General features: G+C 49.1%; 1 protein-coding gene across 1 annotated transcript in view; it reads right to left on the bottom strand.

Moving 5' to 3' along the window:
• Positions 1–1,710: 1,710 nt before the first annotated feature.
• Abhd2 (abhydrolase domain containing 2, acylglycerol lipase) overlaps positions 1,711–16,954 on the bottom strand; it is a 91,286-nt gene continuing 76,042 nt past the window's right edge. The window contains exons 6-11 of the mRNA XM_051148757.1: positions 14,748–14,931; positions 12,526–12,618; positions 9,448–9,558; positions 7,223–7,292; positions 5,031–5,115; positions 1,711–3,281 (exon numbers count right to left, since the gene is read on the bottom strand). Of these exons, the coding sequence (XP_051004714.1) occupies positions 3,085–3,281; positions 5,031–5,115; positions 7,223–7,292; positions 9,448–9,558; positions 12,526–12,618; positions 14,748–14,931 (740 nt within the window). The 3' untranslated portion in view covers positions 1,711–3,084. The remainder of the gene's footprint in view (positions 3,282–5,030; positions 5,116–7,222; positions 7,293–9,447; positions 9,559–12,525; positions 12,619–14,747; positions 14,932–16,954) is intronic.

Here is a 16,954-nt window from a genome sequence, read left to right as displayed (position 1 = left end):
TCGCTCTGTGACACCATGTGAATAAAAGAAGACCCTCCCTCCCCCTTTCAGGAATACCTCAGCAGATGCTAAGGTTCCTTGTAAGTGTAAGATGCCACAGAAATAAAAAGAATACGACCCAACAAACTTTCCACTTTCATTCAGCTCTGGGATGGATGGTGCAAAGTCATCGCAGGAAAGAAGAGATTTCGAGCCTGTTAACTATGCATTCTCGATACATATATTTTTTTCCAAGCTAGAGAATCCTAATTTAACCAAGGTCCATGTCTCCCAATTATTTGGGAGGCAGGGAATACAAGTGGAATAATGAAGTTCCAGTCCCCACTTGGGTTTTGGTGTTATTACTGCCACAGAATTGTCTACATCTATGTAATTTATATCCTTGATTTTTTAAAAACAGATTTAAAAACTCAAGCACGCTCTCTTAAAATCCAGCCTTTGGTCCACGTAAGTACTTGTTGGCCAGCAGACAATTCACATCATTATCAGAAATGGATGACTTTGGGAAGAAAGCAAGGCAGCCCAGAGGAAGGAAAGTGGCTGACCTACATAAAGGGCTGCTCCCTCATTCATTAGGCAAGCTGGCATCTCCACATTCATGCCTCTGTGCTCTTATTCAGGCTCACACAAGAATTTTCCTGTCCAACTGCCATGGTCACCGTCTCATTTCCATGTCTGAGAGAGCCCAAAGCTTGAATAAGAGCTCCAGTTGATTTCATGTGAAGCAAAATGGAGCTCCAGTGCCATTCAGAGGCACACACTAAGGGGGTTTCAGCTGGCACATGTCCCTACCCCCCCCCACCCCTCTCCCGCTCATCTCCCTCCTCCCCCCAGGAGCTGCCCCAGCCCCTACCTTCTCCTCAGGGGGTCTCCAGGGCTACTGCACCAGGCTCCCAGGACAGCCTTCCACTTCCTCCTATATGTGAAAATAAGCCTGGCTTTCTCTGAAGCAGGTGGTACCCAAGCTACTGGTTTGTCAGGACTTGGAAAGAGATGACCTCAGGCAAATGAAGGGAAGCCCTCAGTTCCAGGCATGGTGACTCAACTCCAATACTGTATTGCTCTCACTAAAGGCCTGAAGGGATGAAGGCAGTGGCAGGAACTATGTGAGTCGATTCTAGCTGTGGTTGGGTGGAGGGAAAATTGACAGAGAAGGATTAGCTTCCAAATAAAGTGCCAATTTGTGCTACGAGAACATAAAAGAGAAATGCAACTGAGAAATGACAACCACCCGTGGGGCAGAGTGACAGAGTTTGGTGAGTGTGAAAAATTATAGCAAAGCAAACTGGAGACCCGCAGACATCTGCGTGTTCTGAGAGAATGTCTGCTTATGACTGAGTTGATCTAGTGATTGTCAGAAAACAGTTCTTCAACATACAGACACTCCTGTCTCAGTCTCTTGGGCCAATGGCCATGCTCTCTTCCCCCTGCAACCCTGAGGGTTGGCCTTCGGGTGCCCAGGTGGCTCCTTCAGCATCCATTGGCACAGACCCCCTGCTATATTTCAGTCTGTCGTGGAGCCAAAGGAGATGAAACAGGGAAAAAGATAACACCCCGGCAGCTCGCCCACGGCTTGATTTATTTCTAGAGGACAACTGCTGCTTTTTCAAAGTGCAGCTTCTTAGGGATTCAAGTACCACAGGATTCCAGAAGAGGAGCACTTGAACCCTAGCGTGATGCGTCTACTTGAGAAGACATTTCAGAAAGATCTACCCAATAGACGACAAGAAGAGGCTATTTCATTACAAACTGACTTCACAAGAACACCCCCTTCTCTCAGCTGGAAATACATCTCTTCAAACTCAGATCCAACTTTGAATTGTTTGGTGTAAACAAGATGTTAGCTGGACCTGGGAGGGACAACTGAAATCACGAGGGAGTGATTAAGACTCTAAAATCTCTTTCTATGACATGGGGACAGAGGGGAAAAATTACAATGAATGGCATTTACATGCTGAGCCTGGGAGTCCAGGCTCCCCTGGAGGGATGTTCTCGCAAACCTCAGTATACTGAGTTTGTCACTGAACTGTACAACTGGTGGTCATCTCGGCAATCTACCTGGTCTGAGTTCCCAATTTCATAGGGGGAAGAGAGTCAAGTCCAAAGGGACTTATCCAGGGTCATACAGCCGGGGAGAAACAGAGCCAGGGCTCAGGTCAAATGTCTTCTCCCTTTTAGGGACACTACAGTGAGATCACACAAGGGCAGCCATACATCAGGCCTTGCTGCTTTGGAGGTCTCTGTGAGTAAAGAGACACTGTGGCCTACAAAAGGCAATTACATGAGCCACTAAGATGGTTTCCAACTTAAAGGCTCTGTAGTATGGTGTTTCTCCCTCAGTTTGCTGGACGTTGAGAATTCCCTGGGGCACTTGTCAAAAATTAAAATCCCCAGAGCCCTTCCCAAACCCACTGGAGTCAGCCTCTCTGAGGGGAGGGATCTGGGAGGCTGAATTTTTAGACAAGTGCCCCATGCAACTCTCAGCAGCAGCAAGACAAGACAGAGGTGTCTTAGGAGATGGTGAGGAGGAAAACCTGGCTTTTGATTCAGGAAATTTCATTGGTCCCAGAGGCAAAACCCAGGCCCAGGAAGCCCCAGGCTCTCAGACTCCCAAATTGAGTCATCTCTTCAGCATCGGTTAAAGATGCTGACTTCTTGGGGGAGGGGGGACCTCTACGAGGGCACATAGAACCATCACAGAGTGACATACATCCTTCACTGTTCTCAGGGAAAGGCCTTTTGATTGGCAAAGTGAAACTGCAGTTCAGACGCGTTCCTCAGTGGGAAAACTAGCTGTAACAGGCGTGAAAGCAATCAGATACTGAGACCAGACGGATGGGTGAGAATCTTGTAGCTTGCCACCGTGGCTAAGAACGCAATGGAGAAAACCCGTAACTAAGCACAAAAATAGCCTGGAGCTCCCAGGGAGAGCCGCCTACTTGAGACAGGTTGCATGACGGGTGGCCCCCGCTGATGGTATGAGGTCAGATCCAGGTCAATGAGGGAGATGGGAGACCTGAAACAGCCGTCAAAGGGACGTGGGTTCCAGAGGAAGGCCGCTGGAGCACGCAGAGTCCCGAGGGATCATTCTAACTCGGCCTCCATCTGCTCCGTGTCTGAGCACTGGGACTTATTTCTTTCCCAGTGGCAAATGGCATTGGCATACTCCACCACCAGCTTATCCATCCACGTCAGCGGCTCAGGGAACAGCACGGAGCCCTCGAAGAAGCCCAGGTGGCCCCCGTGCAGAGGCAGCACAAACATGACGTTTTCTCGTTTCTCTGTTGGGGGAAAGGCAGCCGAATTACAACATCTTATTCACTCCAGAGCAAGAGAGCAAAGGTGAGTGAGTTGGGAGCCTGGCCATTCCTCAGAGGTACCTAAGTGGGTATCCAACCGCTGTGTACTGTGCCGTCTTTCCTCAGCTGGGCAGGCAGGTCAGTAGGATCTCATGAGTTTTGTGTAGAATGGGTACCAAAAGGGCTAGGAACATAGCTCAACCGTAAAACACTGCCCTAGCATAGGAACCCTCCTAGAGTTCAGTTTCCAGTGCTGTTAAAGTAATGAAGCAACACCCAGTCCATAGAATAGGCACCAGCTTCAGAAATCCCAAGAATGCATCCTCAGAGCTCCATATACCCGAGCTGCGTCCTGACCCCCACATGCCTGATTAAGTTACAATCTTAGGGCTGAAAGAGAGGAGTAAAGGAGGGGACCCCACACTGTTAGTGACACTGAAGGGCCCCATCTGATTGGCTATGCTACCCAACCCTGTGCACCCGGATTACTCAGGCCATTGCAGATTCCCATTAGATAAGGCCAAGGCTCAGAGGAAAGGAAGAGTGCTAGTTATCAGAGGAAGGGGAGAACTCGGTGCAAGCAATGCTTTCTCATCCCCAGCATCAATCTTCAGGACCGAGGCTCAAGCTGCAAGCTGTGTTAGAAGATGCCCAGGCTCCCAGTGCCATATACTACACTACATGGCTATCCTGAGAGCTGAGGGCCTGAAGCTGGACTTTGGGTCCATGTTTAGGTTGGTCTCCATGGCTACTGGGGAGTTGTATAAAAGAGGCAGCCAAGTTTAACAGGAAATGTTCTTTTTTGGGGGGGAGGGCAGGATGGGTAGTGGACCTGGCCTTTTTCTTGTCTCACTCCTTCTTTCTTTCTAGTTGCTATTTTGTACATTTCTGTGGGATAGCATTAATCCTGGGGATGCTATTTTTTGGTTCAGAAGGCGCTAAGCGCTGTTGCACGTGGCTGAGTGGGCTGTGGTGTGGTGTGCTGGGAGTCCGTGGGTGGCTGGGAGTTGACGGGAGATAACTTCTATCTTGTCACAACTTCCACATGATGGCCTTTCTTCCAGAGCAGGACAGAAGTTCTGTAAAGCCCTTCCTTTGCTATCTTATCTACTCTTGCAGCTGGGGACGGGAGGGGACAGCTCTTCCTTTGGGCTACTGTATTTACAAGAGGAAATGTAACCTCAGGGGACTGTGGCTATGACATCTCAGGAACCTGAAACCAAGGCAAAGTAACTGGAACCTGGGACTTTCCCTCACATTTCCTGTCTCTGCTTGCCCCATAGTGTCAAGCAGGGGATGGACAGAGTCTGCACAGCTTTTCCATGAGCAATGTTCTCTGCCGGTTCAGCTGCTTATATCCTCCTGGTAGACAGAAAGGCTGTCATTGGAGGTAGAAGAACTAGCTCTGTTTTGTTTTGCCTAGCAGGGCAAATTTTAGTTCTAAATCTCTCCTCAAGTCAGGTTTTCCCGTTTAATGGAACGCTAGGCCCGAGACAACACTGCTACAGCGTACTCTCTTGGTGATGGGCCTCGAGGATGGTCTTGTTTCCCGCACCAGGATGGAAGTCTAGAAGGTTCTACCCAGAGCCCTTTGCCACCTAGGACTATGTCATGAGATGCCCTTCTCCCAAGAGGCTTGTCTCCATGTGCTGACAGGACAGCAACAGTGACAGAATTTACGGTGGTAATCTGCTACGTGGGTGGCTGGGGAAACACTGGGAAGAAACTCACCTGAGAGAGACTTTGGAATGGTTAGAAGGCTTTCGTGCACCAGAGGGTCATCCGCTGCGTTAACCAGCATGAGAGGCACGTATATCTGCAGCAAGAAGGTACATTGGAGTTAAAGGCTGGGTACCTGCAGACATGCCCCTGAAGCAAAGGGCAATGCTCATGGCTCAGTTTGTTGGATTAGAGCCTTAGGGATGCTGCACTGTCACTGGCAGGGAGATGAGTGACAAATCTGCTGTGATCACCACCTGGCAGGAGGTATATAGGAACAAAGCTGCCAGTGTCCTAGGAGGCCTGTGTGTTCAGGGGAGACATGGCAGTCAGCACCCAATGACACTCATAGTGTTGTAGTTTATCCTTAGTGTTTCAGGTTGGCCGCACCTCTCAGAAAAATGACTGCATCAAAATGTGTCTGTCTTTCTGTCTGTCTGTCTGTCTGTCAATCTATCTACTATCTACCTATCTCTCCTTTAGCTTATATTATAACAAATAAAAGAGAAGTGCACTCCACTGAAGGGAAAAGAGACCTTTTAGAAGAATCTTAAAGATGCAAACAGAGTGGGAGCCAGGTATGCACACTCATAATCCCAGCACTTGGGAAGTAGAGGCAAAAGAATTCTGAGATCAAGGCCAGCCTAGAAGACACACACACACACACACACACACACACACACACACACACACACACACACACACACACACCTTCAAAAACCAAAACCAAAACCAAACGCTAGAGATGTGGCTCAGTGGTAGAGCAGTTACCCAGCAAATGAAAGGCCCTAGGTTCAATACCGATTTCAACAAAACCACACAAATAGCAGTAGGCTGGTGGACATCAGGGAGCTCTTGCCAGGACTGTGCCCAATATGGACATTAGTAAAACAGATAGTGAGAGCGTCCTTTTGGTTTAGAGTGTAGGTGGTGCTGATGGGGCACTCAGACCACTCTGAGCTGCCGACCTGACGTAGTGAATGGCTGTGCTCTCCTGGAAATCTGCTGTGTCAAAGACCTGGATGAGTGACGCTGACTCAGGAGGACTCATAACTAAGACAGCCACAGGACTATAAATTCACAACTATCCCCGTGAGCTGAGGATTGGTGGCCAAACCAACAGGTGGACACTGACAACTGGAGAGCTGTGTTGGTACATTGAGAGCAATGGTATATTAATCCCAGCACTCGGGAGGCAGAGGCAGGCGGATCGCTGTAAGTTCGAGGCCAGCCTGGTCTACAAAGTGAGTCCAGGACAGGCAAGGCTACACAGAGAAATCCTATCTCGAAAAACCAAAAAGAAAAGAGCAATGGTTCACAGTGGGATGAGAGAGACAGGCTCAGTGCTGGCTCAGGTAAAAATACGGGCGTTGTGTAAGCCACAAATTCAGTAAACACTTGTTTTCACTTTTTTTGTTATACGTATTTGCGTGTCTGTGTGCGTGTGTGCGCTCATGCATGTGAAGCCAGAGGGCAACTGGGGAGCTAATTTTTTCCTTTTACCACGTGGGCCCTGGGTTTTGAACTTAGAACACAAGGCTTGGTAGCAAGCACCCTTGCCTGCTGAGCTCACTGGCTGGCCTTCTTTTTGTTTTTGAGCTGTAATCTTGCTATGCAGCTCTGGCTGGCTGGGTACTTGCTATGTACCCCAGGCTGGCCTCAAAGTCACAGCGATCCCACTTTTCTGTATGCTGAGTACCAGTTATTACAGGTGTGTGCTCCTATGCCTCTCACACGCTTCAGAGGGCATGTTCCCTATACACTCTGATGTAGAACCCAACTGCTATATTCTGTGCTTGACAGATCATGGCAAGAAATGGGGTGGGGGGTGGGGTGGTTAGTCCTAGATGGCATGCTAATAAGACACATATGGCCACAAGAAAGGGTCTAGGGTGGAAAGGAACCCAGATGGATTTCCCATGAAAACCCACACCAGAAAACAGGCAATATTGTACTGTCAAAGGTTGCCTAAGGGTAAATTAGTTGCCACAAGCAATTTCATAGGCCTGGGAGAAGCCCAGTCTGAGTGTAAGCTGGGGTTTAGAGTATGGCTGTCGCAGAGACAGTGACAAGTGACAGATAGAGTGATGCTGGGCAGGTTCTGGCTTTGCTTCCATCTCCAACTTAGGAAGGAAGGGTACATGTTGTCCTGTGGACAAAGCTGGCTGTGGAGACACTGATTCTGAGATGGGGCCGCCACTCACCCTGTGCAGGTACCTCATGCAGCTTTCTTCTTCATAATATTCCTTCAGGGAGTTGTAGCCATGGAACTTTCTGGAACACAAGCACACACACACACATATATATTTATATATATACACACACACACACACACACTCAAAAAATAACATCTGTTATAAAACGCCTCCCTGGTTTCCACAGTGACTCACTGCGATGGCAGAATCCACACAGGCAGTGATTTCACCATGGTCCTAGCTCCTACACTTACATGAATGCAGGTGGCAGAGTATGGGGTCACGAGCGTGGGGCTAGGACCTGGATTTGAATCCTGGTTCAGCCACTTTCTGGTTGGATTATCTCAGGCAAATGCTCAAGTTTCCTGGGCCTTAGCTATTTCACTGCAAAGTGGATCAAAGACAGGAACTTCCTTGATGGTACCAGGAGACTTGACACAGAAATGCTTACATGCCCCTCGCCTGGAGAAACCTCAGGCAGTGTGAACTGTAATGATCACATTGGCTGTGGCATCTTTTGAGGCAGCAAAACAACCCTTTATCACAGACACGCAGGAGCTAGAACTTTCTTTTCATGAGGGTTACCCCGGAGTCACTGGAATGAAACATGTGTTGGAGGGTAAATGTGAGAGCGCTCTGAAGTTGACAGCTCTGTCCACTCAAGGAGCAGTTGAGTTGACTCACTGACAAACTGCTGTTTAAGACCACCAGAGCGACCTGCAGCTCACCTCAGCCCTGTGCTGTGAGAGGCCTGGGGAGTTCAGCTTGGGGCTCTGACACCCAGATACCCCAGATTCTACCCTTGGCCAGAAGACCTCTGAGCCTCTCTTTCTTTCTCTCCTTTTTTTTTTTTTTTTTTTTTTTTTTTTTTTTTTTTCCCAGGGCTGAGGACCGAACCCAGGGCCTTGTGCTTGCTAGGCAAGCACTCCACTGCTGAGCTAAATCCCCAACCTCTCCCTTTTTTCCCTTCCCAGGGTGTGGCCTCTAGTCTCGAGGTAGACCTTCTGTTTTGATTCAGGTCTCTGAGATGTCCTGCCTCCCCCAGAGCTGTGAACCTCTTCCACCTCTAGCCTTCTTAGGTACCTTGGTCAGGCTCAGGCTGGACCATTAGGGACCCCTGGTGGGGAGGGAGGCTATGTGCAGAGATCTATCTGGGCTGCTTGACTCTGTCCTCTGAGGTCCCCAAGGCATTCCATTCCTCCAGCATTGCTGGTGACAGCTCTGTGAGGAGCTGCTAGAGAGGTTTCATTAGGGAACCACTACTACCTAATGACGAAGACCTTTACAAGAATTGAGGGATGGCTTCTTTTGGGCTTAAATTAAGAAGATGGATGGGAAATTTATATGAAATTAAAATGAATGTTTTTCCTTATTTGGCACCACAGCAGTTCACATGCTGTATCATAAGATGGCTAGGCATCATTTATGGCTGTCTTTTAAATATACTAGCAATTCCACAGTTTCCATTTGCTTTGAGAAAATGGTAACCAACCCATCCAAGTTCACTTGGTGTGAAAGGCTAGGAGAGTCTTATGAAGAAAGGAAGTAGAGACTGCACAGCTTCTGGCCAATGGCCACCTATCTGAGGAGGACCTGCTTGCTTTAGGCTACATCTAAAGGTATGAAGGGACTGTAAAATGTAAAAGACAGTGACAAGGTCTGAGACCAAGTCCACAAATGAAGTTTCCAACCTCAATTAGAAAGTGTCGGCACCAGCACAGGTGAGACCATAGATGCCGGGGGTCCAGGGAGGGACTGAATGAATAAGAGGAATGGGTCAGGATTGCATCTTCATCCCATCCCCACACCCAGAGAGTGGTTCCATGTGTTGTCTGAGACAGGTCTATTGGTCTTTGGTCATCTGCTTTTGATAGCCATCAAAGTCAGGATAAGCAAGCTTACCACGTACAAAAGATACTCCCTCCACTGCAAAGGCAGATCTGGGGGCATTGACTTGTCCCAGTAGAGAGGACATACTGTGTACACATGGGGACTCCTAGGTGGGCACACTTCACCATCCAGCTCAAGCTGCCTGTGCCATGTGGGATGAACAGTCACATGCTTTTCCTATTTCCAAGAGATGAGGCTTTCCTATGATCTCCCTCTAAACAACAGACACTTATTAAAATAAAAAGAAGCCACTAAAGCAAGTGGAGCAAGGCAGTGGAGCCGGGCAGAGCTGACTGGCAGCCTCTGGCCCGGCACTTGCCTTACAGAATTCCTTGGGGACTCACCTCATCACATTGTCATCAATTTGCATTAGGGATGTTGCTGTGTACAGCCGGCTCAAGTCTGTGTCCTCCAGGCTCTGGGGTTTCTTAACGTGGTCTCCAAAAAGAGCTTGCCTAGAAGGAGACACAGAAGTGAACAAAGCAACATAGAGGAGTGACCACCAGAGCGGAGCCCGCTGCCCTGTCCACAGGCCCACCATGAGTGCCACTGCCTTCCGGCTTTTAGTTTATTTTAGTTTTTGTTTTCCTGTGCTACTACTGGGAATTGAGCCTAGATTATTCCTATGCTTGGTATGAAAGCCTTCTGCTTCTGCTATAAGCTGTAGCCCCAGCGCTCACTCTCTCCCTCCCTCCCTCTCTCTCTCTCTCTCTCTCTGTCTGTCTTTCTACCTACCTACTACCTACCTACCTATTAGCACAGGGTCTCCAGGCTAATTTCAAATTCCCCATGTAGTCGAGGACGATCTTGGACTCCTAATCCTCTTCCCTTTACCTCCCACATTCTGGGATTACAAGCATGTGCTACCATGCCTGGTGCCTTTGAGCCTTTAGAATCACTATGAGGATGAACATGTATAGGAAAATGAACATCGAAGTCTTATTTTCCTTTCTGGGTACCAAGACAAACCGAAGACTTGGTTTCAAGTTGGCACAGGAGAGGAAGCCCAGGAAGAGCCTTTTGAAAGAGTGATGGGCAGCAGGCCAAGGTGTGATTCAGGCTTCCACTGATGGTGATACTGCCAATTGTTGGCAGGTCCTCATTTCCCTTATGTGTTGTCTGTGTTGCTAAGGAAGCCAGCCAGTATCCCCTTCAGCATCTGGATAAATCAGGAGCTCTCCAGTCTTAGCTGAAAATCCACACACCCTCACCCTAGGTATTCACAGGCAAGTAGTTTTAGGATATTCCTTAGAGATCCAAACTCATGGACACTCCAGGATTGATCTTTGTGGAGCACGGAGGTGGGATGGGATGGGGTCTCTTTGTGTTACCCAGGCACTTCTCAAACTCCTGGGCATAAGCCATCTTCCTGTCTCAACTTTCTGAGTAGCTTGGGTAACAAGAACATGTGCACCCCACCTGGCTTTAGGATGTGCACGCAACTATGCCACCCATCCTCCCATGGCTCTAATCACCTCTAACTGACCTGCAATACCTAAGACCTTGTAAATGGAGTGGCGACAGCTGCCAGACTAGACTTTACTGTTTAAGGAAATTAAAGGGTGGCTGGGCTGGCTTGGCCGGAGACCCCTTCACCCCTCACTGCCCCGTGTGCATCTCTACGGAAGCTGCATGCTTGGCCTTCCCTAAATAGAGGATGGTTTTCAGTCAAGGGTACCCCAGCGGCTATGCTCTGCTGCTAGAATCTCCAAACAAGCTCGGCACAGACAACACCTTTTCAGGGTAGACTGTGGTTCCCATCTGCTGCTGTTTGAACCTGCGCATCCACTGAGAGAGGAGAGGCTAAATACGGTGGACATTTCTATGAGGAATGTCCATTTAGGACATGGCGATGAAGGTAGGGATGTCAACGGGTGGGGTGGCCTTCCTTTCCAAGCTGGTGCTCTCAGTCACGCAGCAGGGGGGAGGACTGCATTGAGGTTTGGCTCAGCAGTAGGAAACACCGATGCCAGAAATGCAGTGTTCTGGTACCCATTTATAACCTCTCTAAAAAGAGATCAACATTCTTCCTTAGGACTTACTTTTTCCCAAATAAGGTGGCAGAGGATGGAATTCAGAACTTAACATTTCCCTAAGAGTTCAGTCAGTTGGCTTTCTATGGTAAACACACTAACTGACATGCCTTCCCGATTCGGTAGCAATTGCATCATGAACCTTCAGGACTTGGCAACAACACTCACCCTTTCAACAAGACACATCTCCCCCAGGAGGACTCACGGTCCACTCTAGAGGTGCAGACATAAGGACTTAAGCTTGGCGTCACCAACCTAACTTCATCTCACCTGGCTAGAGAGCCTGAGTAAGTGTCCAGACCCACCAGAACGCCAGCTGGGCCACACCCAGTTCAGTGTCCAGCATGTGACTGATGTTCAAACCACAGGACTTGAGTGGCATTGTTGGCTTTGCCACAGCACAGGGGACAGAAGCCTTTCTTTTCTCATCTGACACAAGGACCCGAGGACATGCGTGGTGGCTTTACAGTTTGGGGAGCTGTGAGCACTGGCCTTGCTGAGGTACAATGGGAGCCCATCCACTGTCAGCTCAGCTTGGCCTGGGGTGTATGGCTAGACCAGGCTAGACAATGCTCTTTTAGGCGCTAGAGTGGAGGAAGGAGATAAAGAGGTGGACACAGGAGTGCATGCCTGTGGGCTCAGTGTGCAGGGGGCTGCGGCAGGTTGAGCTCTAAACTGGGGGCCAACTTAGTCAACACAGCAAGACCACATCTAAACCACACCCCCTCACAAAAAAAAATCCCAACCCAACCAACCAACCTAAAAGCCTGAGAAACTGATTGCTTAGGATGCCTTTTTCTTAGGTGATGCTAAAAGTACCCTCCAAAGTCTGTTTCTTGAGTGTTCCTTGGGTGCCAGGCTCTAGGACTGAAACATGCCGAGTACACCTGAGGCACCAGACAGACCAAGGGAAGCCTTAGAAAAACAGCCTGGTGGGAGAAGGGAGACCTGAGATGGGCCTAAAAGAAGGGCTGGGCTCAGTGAGCAGATGCTGATGAGGATACTGGGGTGGAGAGGCAAAGGGAGCTGGGCATCTCCATGCACTCCAATTTAGCTGGAGGGGAAGGGAAGTTCTAGGGAGGAGGGAGAGAGAACAGCAGTGGGTATAGTTATCACAAAGCCATGGCTGATGTCCCTGGTAGACTGCTGCTCGCCCACACTGCTCAAAGGGCCTGAGCAGGCGCTGATGATCTGCTCCAAGCCTCCTGCCAGACCCAGCCCTGAAGCCCTTCACAGAAGCATCCTGAGGAGGAAGGTCACCCAAACAGTGACAAGGCCACCTCAGGACTGCTCCAACAGGGTAAAATGTGGTATGTGAAGAGGTACCTTGCCTTAGTGGGAGATACCAAGGCATCTCTTGAGACAGAAGAGAAGGGTCTCTCTCTCTACCTGTGAGACAGGATGATCTTCTTCATGTTGTCAGCCATGAGGAAATTGTAGAATCGGCGGCACTGGTCCCACTGCATGAAGGTCTCCTGGGCCCTGGAATGACCACAGCACATGAGACACCATGACTGCCACTGCGGGCTGTGCGGGGAGTGCACGCTGGTTTTGGTCCCTGTGTAGGGTAACAATTCTGATGTGTTCAAACATTTGGGGAGAAAGGTACAAGGCCTTTTGACAATGACCCCACAGGAAGCCTCCAGGGCCAGAAAGGCACAGTTGGTTGTTGGTAGCTCGCCTGACACCCTCTTGGCCTGATAAGAATCTGATTCATCTTTTAACTCAATTGACTAAGCCAGACAAATAAACAAACAAACCAAGTGAGGAACATAAAGGTGTATGTGATGTGTTCACAAAACAAAAGCTGATGCTTCAAGTGGCGAGGAACACGCCTCTGAAGGTCAGGAGGCACTATCACGTCTATACCCAAGCCAGGCCATCAGAGGGGGGACAGCATGAACACTTGTCAAATGCCTTCCTTCTCAGCCATCCAGCCACAACCTGTTGACTGGTTTGGTTCCTCCTCTCTCGACCTTCGACTCCTGTTACCTCTTGTTCAGTGAGTCAACACACTACTCTGAGCTGCTACAGGATTCCGAAAGGAGGACCGCAGGCTTCGGCCAAGTGTCAATCACGTGCTAGAGAACTGGCCCACCCTTTTCTTCCTATTGTATGAGGCTCATGTGACAACAGGCAATTGTGTGTATGCAACTCTTAGAGGTCTCAGGGATGGAGCGAAGGAAAAACACCTTATAGATCCTAGGTTTCTATCTTAGTCTTTTCTGTCTTATTTGAACCCCTTGCTTTGCTAACTGTGATGATCATCCGCTGACAGCAGATGGCGCTGTTGCTGCAAAATGCAGGGAAACTTGTTATTGTAAGACTGGGGCATTGAGGGGACAGGAGGGAGGCGAGGAGAGAGAAGAGGGGGAGGAGGGAGGAGAGGACAGGAAGGGGGAGTGAAGGGGGAGGAGGGGATGAGGACAAATTTGTCACAAACTTCCTATTTATAAAACCCAGTGCTCTCTGCACACTAGGCTAGCACTCACAGCAAGTTTGCTGCACTGAAGTTAGGGTATCTAGTGGTTTCTAACACCAAAGACAGATGCTGACCATTAGACCAACTGTCGGGTTGGGTAAAAGCAGGGAGGACCCCACATCTCTGGGCCCTGCTCCCTCAGACTTGGTGGAAGGCTGGCCACCGATTATCTTTTTCTTATCTAAGTGGCCCAACAGGATGGATTCTGGCCAGCTCTGGTTCTTTGTGACCACGACCTGGCAATTGGAGATTTCTCATTGAGCCAAGATAAAAGGAGCCTGGAAGCCTTTCAACATGGAGTCACCTATGAAATGGTCCCAAAGGCAGATTCCTGGGCCTCACCGAATGAGAATTTCCAGATGTAGGGCTCCTCCAGGCTGAGCTTTTTTCTAACATGATCCTTTTGTTGTAAACCTTACTTATCACTGTGTGTATGGTGATGTGTGTGGTGCACATGCCATGAGACACATGGCGGTCAGAGGGCAACTTTGTGGAGCTGATTTTGGCTATCTCCAGTTTATGTGGGTTTTTGGTGATCAAACTTGGGTCACCAGGATTACCCAGAAAGTGCCTTTACTCACTGAGCCATTTTGCCAGCCTCTCTGGAAGGCTGGCTAGGATGCCTGAGAGACAAATCCTTCAGGTGAGGACACTGCTCAGATAACTTCCACAAGTCCCTTCAGACACCATCTGAGAGTCAATGCTCCTGCTGGACTGAGGGATGTGGTGGTCACAAAGCCCAGGGGTCAGCTACTGCTGTTTCCTATGTTCTCTTGTTAACTGGTAATTCTGCTATATTCCAGAAACACAGACATAATCTGAGGCTCCCCAGGGAAGTGGCAGCTAGTACACTGGCTTTGGTGAGCCAATTACAGGTCTGATCCTAAACTACCATTACGCATCTCAGGCTTAACAGGCCTGCTAGATCGACTCTGATATATGACATGAAAGCAAGTCCAGTTGAGTCTAAGAGTTGGAAACTTCTGCTCAGTGTGCAGGTGCTCCCTGGACCTGGCCTGTTGTCTTGGCTTAGCTCTATAAACAAGTACTGTAAACTGAAGGAACCAATGAGAATATGTGTGTGTGTGTGTGTGTGTGTGTGTGTGTGTGTGTGTTGCAGGCGACTCACCTCAGCGCGCTGTATCCCTGGCACACACTGACACAGCACAGGACCTTTTCCTGGTTTGCCTGCGTCTCCCCCAAGTATTTGCACACGATGTTACCACCCAGGCTGAAGCCCACAACGACCAGCTGGGTCTGGGGATATGTCTTCTTGATGTAATTCACCATGGCTCCGAACTCCCATGTGCAGCCTGCGGGCAAAAAGGGCGTGGTCACCCCATCATTTCACATGCAACAAACACTGAAGAAAATGCAAGCAGGGGGCGTTACTAACGGGGTGCCAGTGCACTGGAAGAATGAGGCATGCGTGCATGCGTGCTGAGAGAGAACAGCTAGGCAGATAGATATTGCCTGTTAGCTATGTGAGAGTTGCTCCCTTGAATGAGAAACAATGGGGCATTACTAGTGTCTGTGAGCAGACGGACACACATCAAATCGATTTGCAATGCTCCTTTAGGTGGGCTGTGACTTACTGGCTTGGATGCTCACGGGCACCCAAATTGATCTTCAGGGTGAGCGTAAGCAGCTATGCTAATCCACAGATATAAATACAAGCAAGAGTTAGGCCTGGCTGGGCTGGTGGCGCACACCTTTAATCCCAGCACTTGAGAGGCAGAGGCAGGTGGATTGCCATGAGTTCGAGGCCAGCATGGTCTACAAAGCAAGTACAGGGCAGAGAAACATTGTCTCAAAAAAAAAAAAAAAAAGAAAAGAAAAGAAAAGAAAAAAGAGTTAAGCCCTTTGGGGACTGATTAACTTCTTAGCTACAGATTGGGGCGTTACACTCATGCATGCAATGACTCATAGCATTAAGAACCCAGAGGATGTTATTTACTGGAGCTTGTCAACTCTGGGGAGGGAAAGAAAATGAACTCCAGTCCAGAGGGACACCTGGGATGCTCTACGGGGCTCAGTCAAGTGTTCTTGGTGACACTTGGGATAGGATGGCAAGGGAGGACAACTCATTCAGGACCACGCAGAGGGGCTGAGTGAATGGAGAGGCTGTTTCGGCCTGGTCTGCCCAGGAGGAATGACCTCAGCACTGTCCTCTGGGAAGCTGGCCGCGCCGAGCTCTGCCTCTGTAGCTCTGCTGAAACAGATGCTGCTGCACAGGTACAGGCGGAAGTTGCAGGGAGCTGATTTAAGAGTAACACCTTGCGGAGAAACTTCTGGAGGCTAGCAGAAGTACACATCACACATGCCAGCATGGGAAAGTGTAGATATACACTGCTGACCTGCACAGTTTGAGAGCCCTAGTTGATCTAACGGTAGCTCCTAGAATTGGCGAGTCATGTGGGGCCGCGCTTTTGGAGCCTAGAACAACTCCCTTTTAACTGTGCTGGCTCGACACAAACTGGAGTCATGTGGGAAGAGGGAACCTTCATTGAGATAATGCCTCCGCCAGACTGAGCTGTAGGCAAATCTGAGGGGGAATTTTTGTTTTGTTTTTGGACTAGTGATTGATGTGGGAGGGCCCAGCCCACTATGGGTGGAGCTACACCTAGGCAGGTGGCCTCCGGTTGTAAAAAAAAAAAAAAAAAAAAAAAAAAAAGCAAAGTAGCCTCATGGTCTCTGCTTCAGTTCCCGCATCCAGGTTCCTGTTTGGACTGTGACCTGGCAGTTATAAGATGAAATAAACCCTCTCTTCCTCCAATGTGCTTTTGGTTATGGTGTTTCATGACAGGAAGCGAACTAGGACACATCTACTGTTTTCATCTTTTTCCCTTGAGAGCGGGTCTCCTAGCCAGTTACAGAATGCCTGGGGTAGGACCTGAAGGGCATGGACGTTCTTTAGAGGCTCCCCTCCGTGGTCCATGTGCACCACCAGGCCTAAGGACTATATCTCTAAAGAAGAAGGATTTTGTCTGGGCATCATGGGTCACTCAGGTCATCTTAGCATTTGGGAGGCCGGGGCAAGTTTGTATGTCAGCTAGGGCAATACAGCAAGACCTTGACTCAAAACAGAAATAACAAAAATAAAGCAGGCCTGGTGGTACACTTCTGTTACCCAGCACCGTGTGTGTGTGTATGTGTGTGTGTGTGTGTGTGTGTGTTGAGGCAGGATTGCTTGGAATAGAGGACAGCCTGTGCTATGTAGTGATTTCTAGGCTAGCCTGGACTATTCAGCAAGACCTTGTCTCACACAACACACAACAAAATCACCTGCTCTGAACTATATGACAAAGGCTTTTTTTGAGGTATGCTTTCATCTGT

This window comes from Acomys russatus, chromosome 7, assembly GCF_903995435.1.
Source record: "Acomys russatus chromosome 7, mAcoRus1.1, whole genome shotgun sequence".
NCBI classification, from domain to species: domain Eukaryota; kingdom Metazoa; phylum Chordata; class Mammalia; order Rodentia; family Muridae; genus Acomys; species Acomys russatus.
The sequence above is the reverse complement of the archived record's forward strand: the minus strand, read 5'-3'. Positions and strand labels throughout refer to the sequence as shown.